Consider the following 12,999-nt stretch of genomic DNA (forward strand, 5'->3'; position numbering starts at 1 on the left):
AGACAGACACACTTACTTCTCCAATTCTCTCCCCAAAATACAGATTCTATGGAAGTGAAACCCCGAACAAAACATCTGTTAGGATCATCAAATCCAAGAGTGGAAACTTTTTAAAGCAGCAGAATAAAACACACAAAGAAACATATTGGAACTGATTCAATACATTTATTGTCTTTTTGCAGAAAGGAAAACATTGAAACTCAATAAACACAAACGTGTAGCCTGATAAAAAAAAAAAATGTTATTCAAACGTCGCACAACTTGAGTGTTTTGTGTTGCAACAGGAGTCTGGATGAGTGCGTTTCTTGTGTAGTTGTGAAGTTGCGAGCTGAGCACCGGCTGCTGTAAACACATCAACAACTGTTTTCTCTGTAAATAAGTGAGCTGGACTCCACACGCTGCACGACAGCGACGTGAAACTTAAAAGAATGAGCCCAAGCGTATTTACGGGGCGTTTCATCATTCATTGTTCAGGACTAATGAAATGTTAAGACAAAGAATCTACACTTCCATCTTGTTAATTGTGAGAATCTCCATAATTTCTGTTTGGAATCAGAATATGAATCAGCTTTTATCCGACACAAGAAACTTGGCTAATATTTCAGACTTATCATTGGAAACGGAGTATTTGGGCTTAAGAAAGACGTTAGAAGATAGCATTTTAGCATTTTACACAAAGAATTATGACAGTAAAAATGATCATTAGTTGAGGCCCTTCTTCTAAAGTTAACGAATTATGTGCTTCTCTTCTCACAGTGAAGTAAAAAACACTAGAAAACGGGAACACGATCAGTTAAAGAGCGATAAGTTAAACTTCTGTTTTCTTGGGAACAGTTCGCACACAAGCGTTTTTGCAACAAAAAGAAAAAGGGTAGAAAAGTCCCGCATAGAAACTCTTGATATACAGTATAAAGCTCTGAGGCCGGCGACGCGCCGCGATCTCTGCAACGAGCCGCCATCTCTGCAACGAGCCGCCATCTCTGCAACGAGCCGCCATCTTTGCAACGAGCCGCCATCCCTCATCTGGCGGGACTTTTGTCCATTTTGATGGTCTCGTAGACGTCGGTGCTTTGAACGGCCAGACCCTGCAGGACACAAACGTCAGACCAGTGAGAAGCTCAATGCGTCACGTTAACGCGTCAAGACCTCTGCCTTAAGATGTCACCTGTCCGTCACGTGGCTTTTTAAATGTCTTTTTAATCATTTGCATGAGGGGGTCTCACCTCATAGATGCCTCCCTCGTCGGTCTGCTTCTGCGGGACAAAAGAAACGGGAGGAATTATTAAAAGTGCGTCTTTCTTCTTTTAGGATCAAGATTCAAGGGCACTTTTAATGCAGGAAGCTGGTGTGAAGAGCCGGTGGACACTGTGACTGTGTGTGAATATAAATAACGTCGGTCGGTGGTCGAGCTCACAGGAAACGGACCAGGTTGGGCTGTAGAGCAGAACTCGTGTTTTTGAGGAGCAAATACCAACATAAAAAAATCAAACATTTCGCGGTACGTTTTGTGAAATGACTCCTGCGTCTGACGCGTTCTTCTCTCCAGAACAACACAGAAGTTTAACTTCACCTGAGGGGCTTTGGCCGGCTTCTTGTTGGTCGGAGTCATCTGTCAAAGACAAATCGAAAAGCACAAATGATCCAGAGATTCACGTAATGTTTATCAGGTGTGAATTAAAAACTCCAACGTGTGAGATTTAACTGATTAGAATAAATTATTAAGATTAATAAACCTAATCTCAAGATGTCTTTTAAAATGAGACGACGGAGGAGAACAGCTGTCTGATACACACTGCGACAATAAGCACGAAAGCAAAATACACACAAAGAAATACATACAAACACATAATCGCACAATAATCTACACTTCTGTACGTTTCTTCTATGCAGATAATGAACACATTTCTGTCAGCAGTAGAATTCTGAAGAACGCCAACACAACCTTGAAGGGACAGTCGTGCACTTTCTCACACGCATCATGCTGCCGTGTGTGTGTGCGTGTGTGCGTTGTTCCTGTTTGTCTCACCCTCAGCCTGCAGTACAAAACGGTGAGAACAATCCCGTAAAGGATGAGGACCCCATCCAAGATGAAACACACGTCCATGTCTCCAGCCACCACTGCAACACACAGACAGCAGATCATCATCATCATCATCCTCCTCCTCCTCTTCCTCATCATCATCCTCCTCCTCCTCCTCATCATCAACATCACCTGCAGCAGGAAAGCGCCTCTTCGTCGTTGTATCCAGCGACTGTTTAGCGAAGAATCTTCGTCCTCTCAGGTGCAGGTGGGGTCGATTCCCGCTGAGTCTTGTGGGGGGGGGGGGGCGGCCTCAGGGGCGGAGGGTTGGCGTCTGTCTCGGCGGCCTGCGTCGATCTCTCGATGGATCCTCTGAAGTGAAACTCAGTGAGCGAACAGGAAGTCCGGGGCTCTCTGTCCGTGTTGGTGGTTTTTTTTTTTTCTTCTTAAGCTGTTAAAACCACACGCCTACCGAACTGCCAGCCCCCCTCCACAGAAGTTCCTCTAAAACTATTGCGAAACACCCCCCTCCCCCCCCCCCCCCCCCCCATCCCTCCCCCAGAGTGAAATGTTCTCCAGTGACAGATACACTTTCAAAAACGTCTAATAAGAAAAGGACGACATTTTAAACAGAAAGCAGAATGTGTGTTGTTTTGTGGGCTTCGGCCTCCGGTTACACAACACGGGACGGAGACCTGGTGAGCAATAAATGGTTTAATGATGGAAGCTGAGCAACACGACACCAGCTACAGTTACCAAACGCAGCGAAACACAGGACAAATCTACGAAAAGGTTTTTACAAGCCACTTGTTTTCCAAAGAGTAAAAACATTGGACGTCTGCATCGTAATAACTTAGGCACCTTTCAAATGGTAGAAAACAAGTTATTATTTTTAAAAGGTTTGGAACCCAGAATAAATTCGACATGCACCTCTATTAACACGGACCTGCTGGTTGGTCTTTTTTTTTTAAACCATTTTTTCACTGAAAAGAATAAAAAGAGTTGGTCGTGTAAAGCGGATGCAGCAGATCGGCTGGAGTCTCCACATCAGGCGAGTTTTGGGACCCGCAGGAGTCCGGCTGGGGACAGATGTGCCCCCCCCCCCGTCGCTGCTCCTCCACATCTGGGAGGAGCAAGGCTGTCGGATGGAGGCACAAGGCGCGGTGAAGCTGACGGAGGAGTTACAATCACACGTCTGGTTTGGGATATTATTTTGCAAAGGATTAAAAGAAGAAAAAAAATAAGTTTTATTACAGCGGCCTGTAATAAAAAATAAAAATGAAAACAGACCCAACTGGTGGGGATCTGACATCTGATCACAGGTCAACTCCTGGCGTTAACCGCTGGGCTTTTTGGCTGCATTGTGATTGGACATGAATATGAAAATTGACCTCCGAAAAATTTGTGATTGGCATTTAAATCCGTAAAAGAAAAAGGTTTCCGCTATGAATACGTTATATCAGAATATATTAATAGATGTAGAAGTAGACAACTGTACATGATGTTGCCGTGTTGCTCGGTTGTCATGGGGATAAATGTTACAGCCACGTTCACATCTGAGGCCTCTTCTCCTGTTTGTGCGTTTTCAATGTTACAAATTGCATACACAAATCCAATCACAATGCAATTGAATAAAAAGAAGTCTGACGAGTCCGGACACGCAATCTACGTACGTCTCAACCTTATTGAATCCCACGAATAGATCGAAACAAGAAATGAGCTAATCTTCCATAAACAGTATTATTTGTGTGACTAAAGCCTGATGTGAAACTACCGTTGCAGCACTGACATATGTGACATGTCAATGTCAGCCTGGCGGCGCGTATTAGTCACTCGCTTCAAATAGGGACCCCAGTAGCTGCTGTCTTTACTGCAGCGCATTGAATTACACCATGTTTGTGAAGTCAGAAAGTATTGCAACACATCGTTCGGAATAACAGCAGGCTTTTACTTTGAAATCCTTATCGTTAAATAAGCCGATTAAGATTGCGTGATAAAAACAGGCACCGATGGGGTCTTTGTTTAGTCTTTTTGTAAAATGAATAGTACAAATGGCAGTGTAGGATAGAGATAGAACCCACTTGAAGAGCAGAGAGAGTCTGGAGGAACTGAGCCGTGTTCCTCTATTTTTCTTTAGTCAGATAAAAAAAAATTTAAAAAAAGAAAGTTTGACCTTAAGGCTGCAAAAGAACAGAAAGCCGTGTGTTAAAAATAATTAATAAAGTACATAATGCTACATTCTGTGTAGTATAAAAACAAAAAGATAAATGTCACAACCTTTAATGTAAAAAAAAAAAACAGTCGTTGGCATCTTGAAGAAAGGCAGCGATACGCCGACGTCTCCGTCAGTTAGTCTGTTTGTAACGAGAGGCCAACAAGACAGAGGAAGTGACAAAAGTGATGTAATCCTCCTCCTCCTCCTCCTCCTCCTCCATCTCCATCCTCCTGGTGGTCATGTGCCGAGTCAGCACAGTAAAGTAGTCCAGTGGTCACGGCAAAGAGAGGAGAAAAAAAGCCCCCTTTATTATTGTAAAAGACAAAGAAGGAGTCAAGGCATCCGTTTAAATCCAGGTTCGATCGATCGGCGAGTGGATCACAGTTTGATATCAGAGCGACTGTGACGACCACAAAAACCGGGGGAGGAGTCAATAGTTTATTTCGTCCCAAGAGGGAATAGATGGGAAGTGAACCACACGTTCTCTGCACGTCCCGCTGCATCAGTGATTCCGGCGCGGCAGGTTTGGGGCGTGTGAGTGTGTGTGTGTGTGTGTGTGTGTGTGTGTGTGTGTGTGTGTGTGTGTGCGCGCGCGCGACGACTCTCTTTACACCGAGGTCTCCGACTGCAGCCTCATGACGAACTTGTGGCTCTTCGGGTCGATGAACTCCTCCCCGAGACGCAGGAACGGGAGCGGCGTCACCGTGACCACCAGCGAGAAGTCGAGGCGCCGCAGCGAGAAGACGAGGCCCTGCCGCAGCGCCGAGGTCACCGGCGCCTCGCTCACCAGGGTCCACTGGCGCCCCCCGCCGGTCTGCTGCTGGTACTGCATGGTGGGCCCGGGGGAGAGGTATCGCTCCAGGAAGGCCTGAGGCGGAGGGGACGCAGGCCGTCAGTAACCGTGGAAACGCTTTTTTTCAAAGTCGGGCGTTTTCGCTGCTCGTTCGTTACCTTTGGCGTCATGTTGTGCGTGATGCAGAACTGCAGGTGCGTGAGGATGCTCTCCATGCTGTGGAAGGCCTGCTGCCGGGTGGTTCTCAGGTATTTCTGCATCGCTCGCGCCATCGGGGCGAAGATGGCCTGAGCCGCCTCCCGAGGATCCATCACCTCGCGAGGGTGTTTGGGGGACGAGGCCACCTCGTCCTCGTGGAGGCGCTTGATGTGCGTGAAGGCCTCTTCCACCGCCACGACCAACCTGCAGGGAGGGGGGGGGGGGGGGGGGGGGGCAAAAGCTCAGCGGAGTCTCGACTCACACAGAAGAGCATCTTCGATCTTCGGTGATTTAACACCGGCAAACGGTTGATTCTAAAATGAGCTCGACGTGACCCCCCGGCGCCACATTGCCGCCGTCAGGGGAGGAACATCCATCTGACCTGGCCTTGCGCTTGCGGAGCCGGCGGTCCATCTCGGCCTCCTCGTAGTAGAACTCGTTGTGGGAGTTGTCTCGTCTCCGGGCAGCGGCTGCGATCATGGCCCGCGACTGGCCCGTCGAGTTGTTGGTGGTGCTTTCTAGAAGACGCGCGCGAGGGAAGAGGGGAGTGAGCTCACGTTCAGACCCTCGGCTGCTTTGAGGATGAACCTGGTAACAGTTTATGGATCTAGAAACATGCGATTACCGTCCAGGGAGTAGACCTTGAAGCCGGTCATCTTCTTGGACAGGATGGACTTGGGCAGGTTGAGCAGCGCCGGGTTGTAGACGGAGAAGTCGCTGTAATAACGGTCCAACACCCAGACGGCCGCCCGCTGGATACTGAAACACAGCGTGTCAAACATCACGTGTCTGTCTGCACGAGGACACAAAGGAGGTCACTCCTGTAACAGCGAATGTGAATAACCTCTGTTCAAAATACAGACACACAAACTATCATCTTATGTATCAAGGCGTCCGTGCGTTTCATCACACTGGTGTCCAACAGCCTCATTTAAGCCGCCAACAATCCCGTTAATGGGGCCGCGGCAGCTGAGCGGACTAAGGAAGCTTTAAGAGAATATTCGGTCCTCGTCTCACTGACCTCAGGTGGCCCACGTTGTAGAACTTGCTGGCTCCGTCGGTGCTCCGCACCACCTTCAGGCAGAAGGCCGGCTGCAGGTGTCGCACCTCCAGCAGCACGAGCGCCAGGTACTGGATGAAGAGGAGGGCGTCCACCAGCGAGGCGGCGTACTCCACGATGCCCCTGTAGTCGCGCTCCCTGGGCTCCAGCACGCGCACGCCGTAGAACAGCCAGTAGGACGCTACGAACAGGAACACCAGCACCATCAGCAGGCAGCGGAAGACGAAGAAGCGCGGCAGCGTGGCGCGCGGCGGCCGCAGGAACAGCGCCCAGGAGGAGATGAGCAGCACCAGGAGCTTGAAGGCCAGCGAGACGTAGAGGCCCTCGCAGGGCGTGCCGCAGGGGTCCAGGGACTCCCGCCACAGGACCTGCGGCAGGACGAGGAAGGCCAACGGCGTGACCAGCGCGAAGAAGCTCAGGCAGCCGCCCACGGCCGGGCCCACGAAGCGCTTGCACTCCAGCGGCGTGGACTCCTCCAGGTCTTTGGTGACGCGGGTCAGGTCCTCGTTGGAGACGCTGTGCTCCGAGGTGCCGGTGACCACCGTGGTGGTCTCGCCCCAGTTGTCATCCTGGCAGACGCAGGGACGGATGTCAGGATTCACCAGCGTTTAAACAGTCGAGTTCTTAATTAAACAACAAGGCAGGAACCGAAGATGCTTCTAGAAAATGTGTGTTGTTGTGTACGTAAAAAAGAAGACTGGTCAGAAAGCAGATTGAACAGTTAAAATAATTAAACTCCAGAAAGAAACAAACCTCCTCAGTCCCTCTGAGGACGCATGACATTTAAAACTTAACTCAACACGTCTTTGGTATTTTAAGACCAGCAGACGACAGTAAACTACAGTAACACAACGAGCTCTGTAATCCCAACAAATAGCAGACGCGTGGGTCTAGTAAGCGGCAGAAAGCAGCGGGACCGACCCGCTCGTCCCCCCGGGTCGACTCGGCATCGAGCAGCGGCTCCCCGGGCGTCTGGATGGTGACGGATTTGTCTCCACGACTGCTGCTGTCCCGGCTCTTGGAGCGGTGGCGATCCCTCCGATCCCTGGAAGGGAGGAAAAAAAAAAAAAAAAAAAAGAGGGATTTTATCTGCGTGTATTCCATCCTCGGGTTGAATGATTAGTAAACTAAGAATTATAGCTTGAATGCTTTAATAGTGCAGGAAATCGGTGAAATGAGGCGAGATCGGGGACATCGTGCCACGGGGGTCTCACAGACCTGTGCTTGCGGGAGCTTCGGGAGTGGGAGGACTTGTACGAGTAGCCCGAGTACTGCGACTCGTTGTCCATGTCTCGGGTCGGCGGCGAGCGGGCTTTGCCAACCCCTCCTCCCCCTCCTCCTCCTCCGCCCCCCGTGCCCCGCTGCTCGCCGACTCCTCCCAGCTGGCTCTTGCGCTCGGCGATGGACTTGGTGGTGAGGGCCAGGGGCAGCTTGAGCAGGTCAACCTTGCTCCTGAGGGAATCTATCTTGGAGGCCGACGGGGAGGGAGCCGGAGAAGGGAGAGCAAGGGGAGGGGAGGGGGAGAGGCGGGGGGAGGACGGCGGGCAGGAGAGTCGCAGCAGGGGAGAGCTGAGGCGACGTGATCTGAAAGAGAGAGAGAGACGTTTAAGTCAGAGGTCAAACGGAGGAGGTCCTGACTTCCTGCCCCAGTGTTTCCAGAGGTTCTCCCACCAGAGCATCTAGATTCTATTATAGGCTTTGACCTGGTGTTTGATTGGAAACACTCTGGCATTAAAACGGCACCTTTAGAAACGGTTTAGTCAGTAATGTTTTGGTTTAAAACTCCCGCGATGGTTCAACGCAGCAACAAAAACAGGCGGAATTTATATTAAATACTAAAAAGAAGAAATAAAAAAAAGATTTGCCCATAACAAATAGAGACAGTACAAAGGCCCCTTTCAGTGACTGATTTATGTGCCGATGACGTCAGAAACACACTTAACTTAAAGCTTTGTAAACACAGTTTTAGGGCTTATGTTCATTTGTCAATAAACGGGGCTGAAGTCAGCGTTTTATTAGACGTTGTCCAGACACGTCCATCATCGGAGGTTCCTCCTCTTTACACACATTATTATTATTAAACATGTGTGTAAAAGGTTCAGCACCTCGATACACGTGCCGTACACGTGATATTAAAGGCGTTTTAAGCGTTAAGTGCTCGTTGAGCGCGTTAAGATCTCCTCACGCCGACACGCACTGAAGCCACCGAGCCGAGGCTTCGGTTTCGGGCCGCGTCTCGCCGAGGTTAATCATCACGTCGACTTCCTCCCCTCGCCGAGACGCCGGCGTCGCCCTCCGTCGGCCCCCGGACACAATGGCGGCCATATTGCATTACTGTGTTTTCACCAAACTTGTTTGCCCTCTCTCTGCCCGCGGCCGTCTCACATTCCCTCCCACACTCCCCCCCGTCCCCTGGGAAACGGGGCCTCTCCGCTGCCATGGCGATGAAAGAAGGTGTTCGGCTGGAGGGGGATCGGAGGTTGACAGTTGCTGTGGAAACCCGACCTTACGCCGCCCTGTGTCGCTCTGTTCGCAATCGGTGCAATAAAAGTGTTGGCATGACGGATGTTGGGCTGTCGTATGCTGGTTAGCTGATAAAGCCGGCGCCCCCCCCTCGTCTCACTGGACCTCTGGGGGAACTTGAGGGACGTCTGCTGCCGCCATCGTCTCAAAACCCACATTTCACTTAATGTGCTGGTTTCTGCTGCATCGGTGGCTTTTCACTGCAGCCAAACACGGTGACTCCAGCTTGTCCTCGTGTTGCTCGTGCACGACTGGGCCCCCCCCCCAAAAAAAACCACTAAGTCCTAACAGACGAGAGAAGATCTGAAATCCTCCAAACCACTGGAGTGAGACGAGCAGCAGCCTCCTCCCAGTGCATCATGAGCTTCCATCTCCAGTGGTGAGCATCTCGTGCACAGTCGGGGCCTTCGTGCCACACACAGACCGCGGGATTCTCCCAACTGCCACGCAGCCCAGTGCGAGAACGAAGCTCCGTCCTTCGGCGCCGTGTGGAGAAGCGGATTCGGGGTCTAGCGGCTGTTGGGAGTTCGGATGGGACGTGCTCTCCCCGGCGGAGGAACCTCGGCCCAAATAACAACGTGAACTCATCACTTGGCCTCATGATGTTTCCCCCGCCACCTCTTAAATAGAACAACAAGGAGCCACAGAATTTTGTTTGGTTTCTGCTTAGAACTGGAAGTTTCAGCCCGACGGTGGAGCAACAGGCAACGTCGATGCAGCCGCCGAAAGCAAAACGATTGTTTCCGTTGGTGATGGAGGCGCGAGATGAATCCCCAGAACATCTTCAACGACTTCACTGCCAGCATTCGTCGGCGTGTCCTGCAGCACGTTTCAGTCTCTGCTTGACTGCTGCGTTTCAGTGAAAGCTGAATTAAAAAAAAGAGGCTTCACAAGGAAGTTCCCCCGGAGTGACCTTTCACCTCCGTTTCAACATGACGTCACGACGCTCTTGCCACATAATGAGACACAGGTGGTGTGAGAAGCGGTTGCGAGGGGCGGGGGGGGTTCAAAGCAGATTCTACATGAAACTGCGTCTTTCAATAGGAGACAAACGCTTGAATGGAGAAAAGAAACCGGTTTGTAATCTTAGCCGTGCACGCTGGTGACCGGGGCAGGAGGACACAACCCAAAACCCACGTCGCAAGCGCGGACCGCGTTGGTCCGTCCGCTCATCACGTTCCCTCGAAGCGCTTCAGTCCACGAAGGCCGGTTTGGTTCGTTACACGTCCGACTTATTGAGCCGCAGCGGGATCCTTCCCGTCAGCAACGGGACGTTAAAGTTAAATTAAAAAGCGCCGAGCGTCAAAGTGACGCCCCGACGTCGTCAGCGGCCTTCGATCTGTGAACTCGAGGGGTCGGTGGCGTTTCCTCGGGATATTTAACTTGTTCCTTTCTCACAACATGGCCTCAAGGTCCAAGTCCAGCTTCTAAAAAACAAAAATGGAAAAAGAAAAACGACCTTTGCTTCCCTCACGCTGCTCAATTTATGGAGAACTTTCCCCAAATGTGTGTATAACATATAATATTAAATCAGACAGGTCAGGTGGTGTAAAGTACATCTCTCTTTTAATGTCATGTTTTATTTTACTTAAGTTATTACTTGGCTGCTAAATCAAACGCTGAGGTATTTAAGAATAAACCGGCTTCTTCTTTTAAACAAGAAAAGACTTTCTGAAGGAAAAGTGACGTAGATGTTTTTTTTTTGTTTTGGTTCAATAAAAGAAATAAACTCCACTTAAGTTGAGCTCGAGAAAGTGAAGATGTTGAATAAGAAAGTTTAAATCTGCAGTAAATCTCTCCAACTGCAGTTTAAAAGGAAGAAAATTTTGCTGTGAAAACTACCGTCACGGTTTAAAACCAGCAGACGTCAGGAGGCCGAAGGAAATGAAGAAAACCAGCTTTCGCCAAACGGTCTGGAACGCCATCCACGCCGGCCCCAAGATCACCAGCGCCGCTCAGGAGCCATTTGGGGCCCGATAAGCCAACTGTGAAAATAAGCGAGCACACGCCCAGCAGAGCAAGAGGCTCATCACTGCACCAGACCCCCGCCCAAACCACACACACACACACACACAGGGGCCAGACCACCACCCACCGCAACGACATCAGATAAAACCAGACAACAAGACAACTGCTACTGTCAGCCCCCATGCACACATGGCCAGCAAACCGGAGCAGGTGTGTGTGTGTGTGTGTGGTTGAATCAACAGGCCTGTCCTCTGGTCAGCGCTGTGTGGCAGAGACCCCCCCCCCCGCGTCTTTATCTCCAAACAAAGTATTTAGGGAACAGGAAGCGGCTGGATGAGGGTTGCGATGGGGGCCCTCTGGTCCATTAGCACAAAGCCATAAACAACGTTAACCCTTTAACGTGGTTCCTCAGCACGCCGCTGGTCTACAGAAGTTACCACGCTGCAGCTTTTACATATTCTGGGTCAAAAAGTAGCCGGGCGTCCGGGACGTCCCTTCGCGGGTTCCCGAGTGCCACTCAACCTGTGGTCCAGCGAGCATCTGAAGACCTCAACAACGAGCTGCCTCTGAGGACCGGCCCAGACGGTGGACAGATGGGACAGTTCAGTCAAGTGGGCAACGTTCCCCCTTCTTTTGAAACATGAAAACAGAAGAGAATGGAAACAATTAGCGGAGTGAGTTGAGGATGAACGACGGTTCATGTTAATAATATATTTTAATGCTTTAGGTCGTTGCATCAAGCAGAAATGTGAAACCTCTGCTGGTTCAAGCTTCTTAAATGTCATGTTTCTTATAGCTACAATAAAGTATCTTTGGGTTTAAGACCAAAGCCTCACTCTTTCATTTAATTTAAATTGACTTATTGAATAAAATAAAAAATAGTTAAGCCCCAACGGTCATTATAATACGTGTACAAACGCCACAGTGATTCCTACCTGCCGTTTCAATGCTGTGATTTTACCATCTGATGGTGTTTTTATTATTGTTATGTCTTATTATGGGCTCCTTTATTACCATAACACCCCCCCCCCCCCGGTCCGGTGCTTCTCTTTTATAGCATTAAAATGTGCAGCAAATAAAAGGGGCCAACAGGTAAATCGGGAGTCCGGGGCCTGTTCGTTAGCTTCCCGGTGCGGTAACGTGGGTTCCGGCGTGAAGCGGCGCGGATCATTCAACGGGATCAACGGGATCCCGCACGCACGAGGGGCCGCGAGGAGGCCGACTTACTGCGGGGGGGGGGCGCGCACGCACGTGAAGCGCCGGGTCGAGAAAAAAAGAAAAGGGAGGGTGTTGCGGTTCGGAAGGACAATGGGAGCCTCCCAGGCCCCGCCGGCCGCGTCCCGATGCCCGAATTACCCACCACACCCCCCCGCCCGCTCTTCCGCCCTCGCTGCCCCGAGGCTGGCTGCGCACGAACGGACTCTCGAGACCGTCCTCGCGGACCTGCAGCGGGAAGAAGCGTCCAGAAAACCCCCCCCGGCCTACAGGCGGGAGTCCTCGGCTCCCTGAACGCTTCTCCGCAACCGTTTGAAAACACGACCCACTCCCCCGTCCATCGTCTCCGCGGAGCGACGAGGACAACAAACGGGGCGACGAGGGTCCGAGGCTCCGCTGCGGGTTTTCAACCCCCCCCCCACCCAAAAAAAGAAGGCGACCATCGCGTCCGTTGGACTATTGTTTGGGGGAAACCGGAGACCCGCGGAGCCGCGAGTCCTCCGTCCTCCCCCCCCCCTTCGTTAAAGCGGCGCACACCATCACCAGCAGCGGCGTTACGACAACATTTAACACGCAGAAAGACGACTTACTTATTCCGGTTGCTCCATTCAAGGTATTTTCTCACTTTCCACTTTCTTTCCAGTCAACCGTAGCGCCGCGGGCCCCGCCTCCGCCTGCACTTATGCCCCGCCTCCGCCCCGCATAGGCTCCGCCTCCGCCCCGCATAGGCTCCGCCTCCGCCCCGCATAGGCTCCGCCTCCTCCTGTGAAACCATATGTGCGCTTTTGTGTGCGTGTTCGACCACGAAACAGCCATTATCGCGCACACAAGCGCGCTGATGAGTGCACTCAGTTGGCACTATAATGTGTCTATATATAAAAACACGAAATAGAAAAGTCAAGGTCTGTTTTGTATTTATTTGAGATTTAATTGTTTGTTTCACAATTTGTTGTGTATTTAAGAGACAACAAACATTTTACTTTTTTTTTCTTCTTCATTAGGTTAAA

General features: G+C 50.7%; 2 protein-coding genes across 6 annotated transcripts; both read right to left on the bottom strand.

Annotated features, from left to right (window-relative positions):
• Nucleotides 1–145: 145 nt before the first annotated feature.
• Nucleotides 146–2,200, bottom strand: fcer1gl (Fc receptor, IgE, high affinity I, gamma polypeptide like). The gene is made up of 4 exons (XM_040171908.2): nucleotides 2,027–2,200; nucleotides 1,571–1,609; nucleotides 1,224–1,253; nucleotides 146–1,085 (listed from the first exon to the last, which is right to left on the bottom strand). The coding sequence occupies exons 1-4, from the start codon at nucleotides 2,198–2,200 to the stop codon at nucleotides 1,020–1,022; spliced, it is 309 nt and encodes a 102-aa protein (XP_040027842.2). The 3' UTR covers nucleotides 146–1,019.
• A 519-nt stretch (nucleotides 2,201–2,719) lies between these two features.
• Nucleotides 2,720–12,712, bottom strand: LOC120815596 (vang-like protein 2). 5 transcript variants are annotated; one of them, XM_078099841.1, is made up of 9 exons: nucleotides 12,583–12,673; nucleotides 11,300–11,407; nucleotides 7,505–7,870; nucleotides 7,208–7,331; nucleotides 6,248–6,855; nucleotides 5,852–5,985; nucleotides 5,609–5,744; nucleotides 5,187–5,430; nucleotides 2,720–5,103 (listed from the first exon to the last, which is right to left on the bottom strand). In XM_078099841.1, exons 3-9 carry the CDS (start codon nucleotides 7,573–7,575, stop codon nucleotides 4,843–4,845), a joined length of 1,578 nt encoding a protein of 525 aa, XP_077955967.1. In that variant the 5' UTR covers nucleotides 7,576–7,870; nucleotides 11,300–11,407; nucleotides 12,583–12,673; the 3' UTR covers nucleotides 2,720–4,842. The 5 variants fall into 5 exon arrangements, with proteins under 5 accessions (XP_077955967.1, XP_040026327.1, XP_077955966.1 ...); XM_040170393.2 differs by lacking the exon at nucleotides 11,300–11,407 and having other exon boundaries at nucleotides 12,583–12,712; XM_078099840.1 differs by lacking the exon at nucleotides 12,583–12,673 and having other exon boundaries at nucleotides 11,300–11,661.
• Between the last annotated feature and the right edge of the window lie 287 nt (nucleotides 12,713–12,999).

The sequence above is a fragment of the Gasterosteus aculeatus genome, chromosome 3, assembly GCF_964276395.1.
Source record: "Gasterosteus aculeatus chromosome 3, fGasAcu3.hap1.1, whole genome shotgun sequence".
Classification (NCBI taxonomy): Eukaryota; Metazoa; Chordata; class Actinopteri; order Perciformes; family Gasterosteidae; genus Gasterosteus; species Gasterosteus aculeatus.